This window comes from Ornithodoros turicata, chromosome 7, assembly GCF_037126465.1.
Source record: "Ornithodoros turicata isolate Travis chromosome 7, ASM3712646v1, whole genome shotgun sequence".
Classification (NCBI taxonomy): Eukaryota; Metazoa; Arthropoda; class Arachnida; order Ixodida; family Argasidae; genus Ornithodoros; species Ornithodoros turicata.
Genome location: NC_088207.1, coordinates 43,760,404 through 43,772,920, shown reverse-complemented (window position 1 = coordinate 43,772,920; position 12,517 = coordinate 43,760,404). Strand labels below are relative to the sequence as shown.

Here is a 12,517-nt window from a genome sequence, read left to right as displayed (position 1 = left end):
TCTCTCTTTTATATCTTACAGATTGGGTATGCAACGTACACTACCGAGACCAACAGCTACTTCGTGCGAACTATAGATTGAGTGCCACGTGATGTGTAGACTGATGCCTACGTGACAGTGCGAGGTACAAGTGTTTTCTTTTTCTTTGTGACGGTAACATCACAGGTTGACGAATTATGGGGCCGGCTGGTACATGACTGGAGGATATAGCGACAAAACCACGGAACTAAACAAAACTTCCACAGCGTTGCCATTGCAGGTGTATATGATACATTGGCGAACAAAGCGACATTTGTACGTCAGCTTGTAAACGCGATTTTCGGTGGCAATCTTTTCAATCATTAAGGCTAGTGAAAGAGGGCAAATAAAAGAGACACGACAGGAGATGTATCAAATCACAGCGTACTGGCCCTGCAAAATAATAATTTCAGCATTTCTTAATCTTAAATAACCACAGCACATTTCGCTTTGTTGAACTCATTGCACCACACCTGCAAGACGAGAAGTAAGGAAAGCCAGCGGACGGCAGCAGCCATACGCGCCGTGCTTGCTTGTTGCTTGACAAATGAAATGCTCCTCAGTCCTCAGCAAGCAGACGACAGACCGACGAACGACACAAGAAATGACGTACATCCATATGGCCATGGATGTTTCCGCGGTTTCCGCTTCCTTCCTCCTTCCTCCCCTTCCTCCATGTTTGCTCACCTCACGTGCTCATTGCGTGATTGCGTCATATGACGCATCTTTGGCTACGTCGGCTGTGTGATTCCTGCTTCTGTCGTGCCATCCGGTCCGAACCAAACCCCGCGCCTCTGTGTCGTGTTGACAGTGAAAGACAACGACCGCTTTTCGTTGAGACACCGTTGTAGTGCTGTTGTATTTATCAGTTCATCTGTAAGATATGGTTTTGAACCATTCTGCGTGCGATTGTTGTTGTTTTGACCACTTTTATTTGTCTCCCTTGCTGACGCCAATAAACTGTCGGTTGCGTTATCTGGAGTGACCCATCGTCATAGGTAAGTGAAGTGTATACAATGGGGGGTTCACGTCGCGAGACAACTGAGATCATGAGCGACGTCACAGCGGTCGGTCTGTGGGTAGCTTTTGTCCAGGGTTGTTTCACCCCGTATTTCACGTCCCTTCGCGGAAGACGGCGTGTGTAAGCAACTTGTACCCTGCCACCAAATTGCTGGCGTCCTCGGCCAGTTTCGAACCCGCGATTTCGGGATCAGAAGGCAAACACGTTACCGACTGAGCCACTGAGACCGCTCTAAGGGAAGTGTGGAAGGCTATCGCGGACTGTCAGTCGTTTGACCGACTGACAAAACAAAAACAACGTTTATGTTGTTGTGCTCTTGATATATCAACCTAGTGCGCTGGGCTACCTAGCTCTTTTCAGGCTGCTAGCACTGAAGTGCGATGGTTTCTTGAATTTTCTTTTATAGGATCCACAAAGTCAACATGTTTTGGTACCTTCTACTCGCTGGAATGCTAGTTCCTGCTCACACGTTGGACCATCCAGAAGTACTCAGTTTGGTGATAAGAAAGTTGAGTGGCCAAGCAGAACAGCACCGTAATAGTAGTGGCGACGTAAGTCATGTTCGCCACCACCTTACACTGCAACTTGACTGTGATTATAACACGTAGAGAGCCATGGTAATATGAGAGTTGACTACAAAACTGATTCACTTCTGTGGGACGTTTGCTTTCCGCAGTTACTACGAAGTGACACAACCAATTAGATGTTCACACTAGAGCACTGCACGGGCCTGAATTTACCGGTCCTACCCAAAACCATGGAGTCTTATCTGACCCGTCTTCTGAAAACTTGGCCTGGCCCGTACCCATCGCCATGGAGGCTTACCTGAGCTTAGCCCGACCTGGCAGCCGAAAACTCAGCTTGGCTGAGACCTGGCCCACAGCTGCGTTGGCAGATTTGTGATGGCATCCAGCCAAGGTTCGATCCATACGGTGTAGACTTATAACACAGCATAAACCACACATATGTGGAACGCGCAAGCACAGCCTTTGATACGGTTTGTGCTTGTAGCAAAATGGTGGCACCGAGTCTCGTGCGCCTGTCTGACGGCGCGATCCTGAACATGGCGAAGTCGAGAATAAAGTGACCCTTGTGTCGTAGCATTTTAGCACGAGGACTGACGAAGGTGCGAGGGACTTGGTTGTCAAAACGAATTATGAGGATTAAATCAGGGTGTCAAACAGAAAACAGTACCCGAACCGTCGTTTTCGGTGGAACCAAACCCGAACTGAAATTGACACTGTAGAACATGAACCGGACCGGAACTGGCAAAAATAATAGCGGTAACCGATTCGCACATAAAAGAAGTCGGCATAAGAGTTCAAGTGCCTCTCAATCCCCGAACGAGGTCGCATTGGTCTCCATATCATGGATTTTTCAAATTTTCACCTAACAGTTAAACGAGGATGTATAGTAAGTATGCTTTCAGCATCTTTTTTAACACATTGAAGCGCAGTTGTCCTTGTGAACGCCGCGGCTAGCGCCCCACGCACGCGCTGCAGTGTCTGCTCTTCAGACGGGATGCCACACGGACGAATGAGGCAGGAATGGAGTAATGCATTGTGCAAAATGCTGTTCATCTTATTAGGCTTCCGTTAAGTGTATCTTGCCGGCACTGTGCGTGTGAAGAAAGAGATTTTGGGAACAGAGAGTAGCAGGACTACACTGCTTCATCGGCGTGGATGCTATTTGCAAGTGTTCATCCATTTCTCCTTTCTCTCACTAAAGGGAGTACCTAAAACCGTCAATGCAGACAATAGCAGTAAGCTGTTAGCCGCGCATTTTCTGATAAAAGCAGTTTTATGGGAGATGTAAAAAGGGAACGTTGAACCGGCTTGCAAACCGGTTCGATTTTTTTCATGGCCGAACCAGAACTGAACCAGAAAGTGATCCAAGCAACGCAGAACGCAACCGAACCCATATTTTTTTGTGGTTCGACCACGACCTACTAGATTATAACGACCATGTTATTGGCACCCCTTCCCAGCGCCGCATTTGGAAGCTTGTGGTGGCGCTACTCATCGGCCCCGTTATTGCTTCCTCAACTTCTACAATACTTTGTACTTCAGCTTACCTTAGTATTTTTGTACAAGCGATTGGTATCCCGCGGAAGGCGTTTCATTGTAAAGTTGATTGTCATCATTCTACACGTTTTCATAGGCGCTGTTGCTGTCGTCTGCTACAGTAGTCGTACATACGCTTCTGCGCGTTCCAGATTCAAATTTCCATTGTCCAATCATGATGTAGATCTCTCCGGCCGATGAGTAGCGCCCCTAGCAGATCGTGCGGACGGGCTCGTCATAGGGGTTGCGGATTATGACATGGTCGTTATAATCTAGTAGGTTGTGGGTTTGACACCCTGGATTAAACAATATGAATGAATGGTGCACAAAGGCCCGGCTCAAGCCCGAGAGTAGCCCACAGTCAAGACGGTTGAAGCCGGATTTCGGGCTGGAGTTGGGCTTTCGGGTCAGTCCGACCCTTTGCAGTGCTCTAGTTCACATACACCAAACAACGTCACCTCTGTGACTTCTTTGCACAGGAATTCCATGCTTTGGTACTGCACCCTGCAGCTGCATTTCTATATTCTATAGCTCCCAAACTGGAACCACTGTTTTACCCATATGCACCTACCAATCTTAGCTAGCATGTATATAGAATTACAGTAGGATGTTAATAATAATTGGGAGTTTACGTCGCGAGACAACTGAGATCATGAGCGACGCCACAGCGGTCGGTCTGTGGATTGCTTTTGCCCACCTGAGGGTTCTTTAACGTGCGATGAAAGCTCATCACACGGCACCCCGTATTTAACGTCCCTCGCGGAAGACGGCGTGTCTAAGCAACTTGTACCCTGCCACCAAGTTGCTTGCGTCCTCGGCCGGGTTCGAACCCGCGATCTCGGGATCAGAAGGCGAACACGCTACCGACTGAGCCACCGAGGCCGGTACAGTAGGATGTAGAATTGCAAATTAGGGAACAGCACAGCATGACATGCAGTGGCGATTGTGTGCATAACAGTACTAGCTGGAATTGTGATTGAGAATGTGTACACTAAGTGCTTCCGATTGTGCATACTAACCTCTCCATATTGTCCCTCACTTCCAGGTGGCAACAAATAGATATAATTTCCTGCCTATCAACGATGTTCAAGGAACAGGTATGTGTGATTCTCAAAGTACACACATAAAAAAAGTACAGTTTCAGTGAGTTGAGCCAAGTTTAGCGCTTCAATGAGTATGGTCCAAGATATCAAATAGAGGGTGTCTCAGATAAATCCCCGGGCCGATGGATGGATCGACTCTGCGGCTCTACCCGCTGGAACGGGCAGTAGCTTGCGCTACCTAGCCTAGAGTATTATAGTTTGAATAATCATGTACCAGTGCCTGTGCGCATATTAATCATGATGAAATTATTTCTAGCCCACTAATCGTTCAGGCGCTTCCTCGTGTTTTGTGTTGTTAAAAAAGTTAGCTTCGTCTCTGTCATTTCAAAAACCCAGTGCTTCTGATGTGGCCACATCCCTTTGCGCCGGCTGAATACCCTTACATTTCAGTGCGACATGTTCCGTGGTCTCTTCTTCCTGCCAACATATGCTAGAGTGTTACAGCCAGAAATACATAAGCAGATATAGCAAATGTGATGAGATGCGGTGTTTATTGCTGGTTGCTGTTCTATGTCTCCGATTCTTCTTCTTCTACAATGATTAAATTGGACACAAAAAAAACTGTCCTTGTAGACTGGGAGCACCTTGCAGGACTTGAGCAAGATCCTTGTTCAGCGTGGAATGCAACCATCGTTATTACAGCATCTTATATCATGTAAGTCCCTCCACCAAAAACAGCATGATGATTATGATGATGATCCTGTTGTTGTTTTGTTGAAGAGGAATTCTCTTTCCCAATGTTGCTGCTTTGACAAGTATTGCAAACTCAAGGCTTTTTCTGTACCAACATTAAAGGGAACATAGAATATGATATATTACACAGGACATCTCAATAGACATGCAACAAAATCATTGTTGTATCCGTGTCAGCCTTCTGAACACAACGAGACATCACTGTCTTGCTAGGTGTAAAGCAGCGGCCTTCATTCGTGGTTGGTAGAAATGGTTCTCGAGTGCACGAATTGCGTTATACCTGTACCGTGACGCTCATGCCCACATGAAGTTCTTGCAGAAATACTTTCATAATCACGTTTGCATGGATTTCAGTGCAGTAGGTGCAGAGATGCATTGATTGTAGCATGGTGGTCTTATTGTCATGTTGAAGATACTCAAGGTGTTACCACTTGTTTCTTGAAAGAGAACCAGGTGCAGTGCCGCACGGTCCCATAAGGGCCTGGGTGCCAGAAATAACATTTGTCGCAAACTAGAAGCACTTCCTCTGTACCACAAGCTATACTACGCTAGAGAAATTTTTACATGATTGCAGTCTTCATTCCATAATTCGGGACTAGATTGTATTTATAGAGCCTGAAGTTTTAGGGTTTAACCCGTTTCTTCTCCAGATTTGCACCCCAAATTGAAGGTTGCCTGTTCAGGGTGAAGCCCGATTTTTACCCGGCAAACTGCCCTCACTGGAAGCGTCCGTAGGAATGCACACTATAGCTCGTTTGGCAGCAAACAACAATTACACCACCGTTTGCACCAAACCAGTACAGTTCGTTCGAGTAATTGAGCCCGATTTCTTCCCGAATTTAGCATACTGGAGGTTTTTCTGCCCGGATTCGCAAGAATTTAGAGCACATGTTGATTTCCCCCATTCCCCCCCCCAATTGGGGGGAAAAAAAAATCCCGAAAACTTCGGGCTCTAATTATTTGGCATTCTAAACTTCACTAAAAACATATGGCCATGTGCCACTTTCTTGTCCAATAGGAGGACTGTTGAAGCTGATTTAAAACTGATTTCTGACCCTGGCTGCGAGACTTACGAGGTGCACCTCTGGGAAATGTTGGTGGGCCACCCAGGCTACGAACCGTGTATCAACGGCATGGTTTTAGTAATGAGTGCTACGTTCCAGTTTTCCGTGAGTCTTATTTTTTAATGGACAGGCAATGCATTGATGTGGATGTAGGAATAGCACAGCTACTTTTGTCCTGAATATTTGACATGTTTGACGACACTTTTAGTACTTTTTTGACATGTATTGCAGGATTCTAACCACGTAGTAACATTTGAAAATGTCACAGCCGGAAACTATTGCGTCAGGGTAAGTTTAACATATCATCCAGCAAAGACTGGCTTTGACTGTTTGACGGGAGTTATATTTTTCCACGCTAGATAACACCCTGTCCTCCTTCGGATTGTCTGACATTATACTCTAAGGTTGTTGAACTCCCCGGTGAGTTTCATGCGTTGATTTCCTATGGCAAGATTGTAATACATCGTCTTCTATCTTCGCTTGATATAGAAATGATAAGCCACGAAGAGGCTGTCTTGTCTCACAAAAAGCCTGAGGAAGATTACTACTTCCTGTTCCTCCTGCTCCCATTTGGTTTGGTGGTTTTTATTGGATACCTGATATACTATCAAAAGAAGAGAAACATAGGTCTCCCACATATAACTTCGATTACAAAGATTGTTACAGCCAAAGCAGTGGACAGCACTCCTGGTAAGTAGAAGTACTTATCGTTGCAGTGTCAGTAATGATTGTGAATGGCACAAAATGATGTGTCACTACAGTACAGCTGAATCAGGCACAACTATTATAAGCGCTCGAGCCAATTACCAACCTGCCTAGAATATGACGTAAAAAACAAGCAACGTATGGTGCAAGCTTGCTGTAGTAAGTTTCCGAATGTTCTGTTTAAAATGTTTCACTAAAAATCCTTCACGAATGTGAAACATTCCACGGATTCCAAAAACCCGAAGTAAGTTGCAACGCAGTTGTTTGCGTGACGTGTGCTTTTGTGGAATACTTATCCCTCTCCTATAAATGACTCTCCTGAAGGGTAACAGTACATGTATTGACAAATAAATAAGTTAACTTAGTTCCTTGAACATATCCATGGAATAGAACGAGACGGGGCACTGTTTTGTTGCACGTGCAAGGAACTGCTGAATGGAGATGTGGGGCCATGAGTTCTGTTGAATGTAAGGAATGTTCAACGTTTTACCCAAGTTACTCAGTGTACTGTTAAAGGGGCACTAAAATGCAAAAACAGGTTCACTTAAAATTACGTTACACGCTATGTTAGTTTCGTACTTGTTATCATAATGCGAAACTTTGATTCTGTTAGGAAGCTACAATCAAAATTATACCGGACTCTTTCTTGATTCGGCGCTAAGCAGTGAATGTCGTTTGGGCTCGTGCACCGGTGTTGTTAGTCCATGCTGCGCGTGCCACGCCATGGAGCAGTCCCGGTGAAAAACATAGTGCGCGTTGCGAGGCAGAGTGGCGTCGCTGTCCGAAGGACGTGAAGATGAATGTTGTCAGTGGAACACTCGCGAGAACTGTTGTAGGCTACAATTCAATGAATCTGTATTGGAAAATGTAGCAGTACGCATCATGCCGCGTATACAGTCAACCCTCGATTTATGAACCTTCGATTTATGAATCCCCTCGTTTTATGAACACTAGCACGAGGAACCAAACTTTTTACATGCATTTTTCCCTCGTTTTGTGAACCTCGGTATTCAAATAATGAATGGAATTTCTGGGAACCAACTAGGAGTTGCGCAGCGTTTTTGCCCTCAATTTATGAACGGATCGTTCCGAGGCCAACAAAAACCTTCAAAGGGATTATTCGTGGTCTTATGAATGACGCCTGAACAGGCAAAACGTTTTCGAGGTATTGCACCCTCGGTTCTTAACCCCTCGAAATCTGAACAACAAACGGGTTTTTGCAGAAGTGTTCCTGACCTCAGTTGACACAACGGAAGGCATGGTCCAAAGCAAAATTGCACAATATATATTGAATTATAAACACAATATCAACTCGGAAATACTGTTCCATTTGCTCGATAGTACTCACTTAACGGAATTTTCGATTTATGAATCCCTCGATTTATTAACGATTTTTCGGGGAACCGAGGGTGTTCATAAATCGAGGGTTGACTGTATACGGAACACTACGATCGGACCCATTCCAAATCCACACGCCCACAATAAGTGTGCCCGCGCTTCTCCCGCTGTCTCATTGGATGCCGCCAATCTTTGCCTCCTGGCCGCCAAAGGCGGCTCTGTTTTCATTGCGTTTTTCTTCTAAACAGTAGCGTTGTGTGAACTAATTTTGTTTGAACTGTGCCAATTGAAACACGGACGTTCATTTGAGAGCAAGTCGTTTTTGCATTTTGGTGCCCCTTTAATGCATAGGTGTCCCACATTAGGGTCCTCGATATATGTGACACGTCAATTCCAGTCATCAAGGTCGTGTACTCACGTGACAGTCCTCAGCACAACGAGGCCGTGGCCTGCCTTTGCCGCTTCTTGGAAAAAGAAGTGAACGTCAGAGTAGTGTACGACGAAAATGCTCACGCTCATGCACACCTCACCTCTGACTGGGCCATAGCTATGGCCAACGTGCACTGCCCCAACTTCACATCAGAGCCTCGAAAAAGCAAGACTGAAGAAAAGATACTGGTGATTGAATCTGATGGAGGATTAATCAAGCAAGACGCTCATCATAATTACAAAGTAAGTCATAACAAATGTGCTAACCTGTGCTACACTATTGTGGCACTGCTGAAAGTGGCATTTTGGACACAAAAAAAGCATACTACTGTATTATTATTTTTTTACTATTAAAAATCGACCTTGTTCAGGAACTCAGTGCACAAAATATAAGTGCCATTCAGTGTACATTATCGGTCTGCCGACCTTGAAACCGAGGGATTGTCAGGGAATCCTGACGCGACTGGAAAAGTTGGGGGCTGTCAGGGAAGTTGCGAAAAAGCAGCTGAAGTCGGGGGAAAATCGCGGACAAGTGCCATGGCGATACGCAACGAACCGCGACTGCTGATCAGTGAGGCGAGCTGCCACGTCGCAGCAACATTGCCGCGAGTAACAGTTCGCCAGCACGACGAGCTCAGAGGCAGAAAAATAGGGCAGCCTCACTAATAAGTAACCATTTTAACCAAAAGAGACAAGGGTTATACATAAATGATGCACAGTAGTACTAGCTCTCCCTACCACAGGAAAAAATTGGTTCTCTTTAACGGTAAGAAGGGACATGTATTTGCATTCCGTTTGTTTGAATTCAATAGGTGATCTGTTGATACCCAATTGATCAATAATTGATCTTTTCTATGGGTGGTCTGTATCAAAACCTAGGAGCAGACACAAAGTTCACTTTTGTTTTGGTCAGGGAATTCTTTTGAAATAGTCGATGAAACCCTGGAAAAGTCAGGGGAACTCGAAGGCTTCAGTTCAGTGGACGCCCTGTTTATGCGCTTCCAGAAATTTTCTAGGAAAAAACAAGAAAGAAAAATGCAAAACGTCATGGTTTTGGATACTCGAAAAAGCAGGTGACATCACCGCAATCTCTGTAGTCTGCCTCCCCACTAACAGCGCATATGCCCTCCCGGTGTCCACCCTTCGCCCCATGTTGGAAGGCTGCTAGCAACTATCATCCTTAAAGGAACAGTGTTGCCAGATGAATGGCAAGTTCTGCACACTGTGACGCCATACTTCCTAAAAGTAGAAATTAATTTGACGCTACTTCTTCATCACATAGGGAAAAAGTATTTCAGCAGAGTGCAATGCGAGGCTCACAGATTGCAACAACATAAATTAGATAGGCGTCCAAAGACACGAGAATTAGTCTTTAATGCGACTTTAAAGGGGGCACTGAAGCACAAAAATGTATGTTATGCTCTTCCAAGAAAAGATGCCGTTACCGTCTCAAGCACAAAAGGAACTAGATTCAGAGAATTTGTGATTTGTGAGCGAAAGAAACTGCAATTTCTGCTTTCCCTCTCCCTCTCGAGAAGGCCGATAATGCGGAGCAGGCTCTCATTGGTTTCTCCAAACGATTTGTCCAGTCGTTGCGGGAGATCGTTTGAGGAGACCAATCTGAGGCCCATCCGCATTGCTGCGCTTCTTGAGAAGGAGTGGGAAAGCTTCTACTTCATTCATAAATCGCAGACGACGTAACCAATGAATTTCGTTGCCTTTGTGTTGGTGTCAAAGTCACGAGGATAAATTTTTGCGCTGTAATGAACAGTGTGAGACTTTTTGAGACTTCGTGTTGTGTCTGTCCCTTCGTGTTCCCTAGTCTCGGGGTTTTTACATTATGCATCATCTTCACCGGCTCGCTTGCTTCCTAGCCATTTTTTCATCATCTTCACCAGCTCGCTTGCTTCCTAGCCATTTTTCCATCATCTTCACCAGTTCGCTTGCTTCCTAGCGATTTTTTCATTGTCCTAGCCATTTTTTTCATTGCCTTAACCATTTTTTCATCATCTTCACCAGCTCGCTTGCTTCCTAGCCATTTTTTCATTGTCCTAGCCATTTTTTTCATTGCCTTAGCCATTTTTTCATCATCTTCACCAGCTTGCTTGCTTCCTAGCCATTTTTTCATTGTCCTAGCCATTTTTTTTCAGTGTGAACACGGCATGCTGGAAATTGACAGCAATTTGTTTCAGGACCTGAGCCTCGCAGTAACAGACTACACGGACGAGATGTACCACATCACCTACAATGCATTGCTGTCGCGACAAGCGCAAGCTCTCGGTGACTACTGCCACATCTTCGTTGCACGTTTTTCCTACACGGCTACGGGGTCCAGACTGAACCTAGTTCCTGAGAAGCGATATACACTCCCGGAGCACATGAAAGAGCTGCTGAGTGCCTTACTTCACACGTCAACCTCGCAAGGATGCAACCTCACTTCTGACAGACTGAAAAAAATGATGGAGTCTGAGACCTACCAGCATCTGCTGCTCCTAGTGGACAACATGAAAAACAGTTTAGATCAAAATCCAGATCTAATAAGGGATAAGCTGAAGACAATCATTGTCTCTTAATGGCAAACTCTTTGCGACCACGCAGTCATGGTTTTGAGGTGAGCGCAGATAAGACGGACAGTACATTTCTGCATCTGAAAGGTATTCCGCGACAGTGTCCGCAGACTGTGTTAGTTGAAATAGGTGCATCCACATACGCACGGATATTGAGTATATCCGCCCATCCGCAGTCATTTCATTTGTAGGAACGATCTAAAAGGATGTCACACATCGACACCATTTTGGGTTCGGTGTGCTCTCAATCATGGCTTCACCTAAGGGACGTTGGCAGAGACACTAATGCTCGTTTGGGGATAAAATGTGGGTACCCGTTCATACCGCAGATGCGTGTGTGTGTGGTTTCATCCACATTTTATCATCCACGTTTTAAGGTGTATATTTCGTTCCGCAAACCAGAATGTAGCGCAAATATCAGCACGGATAGGCGGATATAGAACCGTACTCGTGCACCCCTCTAGTCACAGTATCTTTTTCAACATGGGCTGTCATTAGCGCATACCAGTGAATGAACATTTTCATTTTGGGCCTTCTAAGGTGCGGTGAGAGGAGTGACTTTGGTTGTGGTGGTGTAAATATGGGCCAGTAGTGAAACTACATAGGACAGTAACGTGGAGTGCTGTGACATTACAGGCACTTTTACACTCCTCCTTGGTTTGTCCTAAGAGCTCCTGCTGTGTGAAAACTTGTGTGTGTGTGAAAAATCGGAGAAATCTGTGGACAACGTTTTATTGGTTGAGGGACTACATAGGGCTAGTTTTCATGAAACTGCGTCCCCGTCAGAAGTTGACATCTGTCGTTTCCGAACACATTTAAGGGCAAGAACTGTTTTAGTTGCTGGCATGCAAATAATTGCTTTCCCAAGCTGAACTGACTATAGTTCTTACTCAATTTGTAAAATTTCAAATATTGAAAGTTAATATATAGTTACTTCTCAAAGATACATAATTCTGACATAACTATTTGTGTGACTAGATCTCATGGAAAGCTTCCAGGGCAATCGTGTGTCTCTATGACACGTAATCTGAGACACGTGTTCACCATCAAGGCATAACAAAGCATACACGTAAATGTAAAAATTGTGGCTATTCATATTAGGAACTCAGTGATGACCTGTAGTACTAGAATTACCGATGCCTTTGAAGAGCTTGCATACCTACAATGTAACAGACGGTGGCATACTGTGCGGTATTGTACGTTGTTTCCTGTGTCCCCGTTCCTGAACACAGTTACGATTCGACATCCTTATTTGTTCCTAATGATCGTTCTGATGTGCTTAACAGTGCTTAACATATCTACTTATCCCATCATAATTGTGGCTGGAAGAATGTCTTCCCTACGTAAAGTATCTCCTTTTTTTTTTAATGTGGTTTGCGCTGGATTTAAAAAGCATTCCACTTTTTTATGGTACTGTACGTCTGGGCATGACTGAAAGGGAGTGATTTTATATTTTTACAGATAAATAAATGTATTTTTGGCACAGCTTTGTTCATGGCCTGCCTTTTGAGGCTTC

At 44.9% G+C, this 12,517-nt stretch overlaps 1 protein-coding gene across 2 annotated transcripts in view; it reads left to right on the top strand.

Moving 5' to 3' along the window:
* LOC135401187 (uncharacterized) overlaps window positions 1-12,486 on the top strand; it is a 36,050-nt gene extending 23,564 nt beyond the window's left edge. Inside the window, exons 2-11 of one of the 2 annotated variants that reach the window (XM_064633444.1) lie at window positions 22-124; window positions 1,446-1,590; window positions 4,148-4,199; window positions 4,779-4,860; window positions 5,917-6,067; window positions 6,194-6,250; window positions 6,322-6,382; window positions 6,452-6,652; window positions 8,403-8,677; window positions 10,627-12,486. In XM_064633444.1, the coding sequence (XP_064489514.1) occupies window positions 1,462-1,590; window positions 4,148-4,199; window positions 4,779-4,860; window positions 5,917-6,067; window positions 6,194-6,250; window positions 6,322-6,382; window positions 6,452-6,652; window positions 8,403-8,677; window positions 10,627-11,007 (1,389 nt within the window). In that variant the 5' untranslated portion in view covers window positions 22-124; window positions 1,446-1,461 and the 3' untranslated portion in view covers window positions 11,008-12,486. Of the gene's footprint in view, window positions 1-21; window positions 125-701; window positions 1,017-1,445; window positions 1,591-4,147; window positions 4,200-4,778; window positions 4,861-5,916; window positions 6,068-6,193; window positions 6,251-6,321; window positions 6,383-6,451; window positions 6,653-8,402; window positions 8,678-10,626 lie in introns of those variants that run through there. The other variant, XM_064633442.1, reaches the window with a different exon arrangement.
* Window positions 12,487-12,517: the final 31 nt, after the last annotated feature.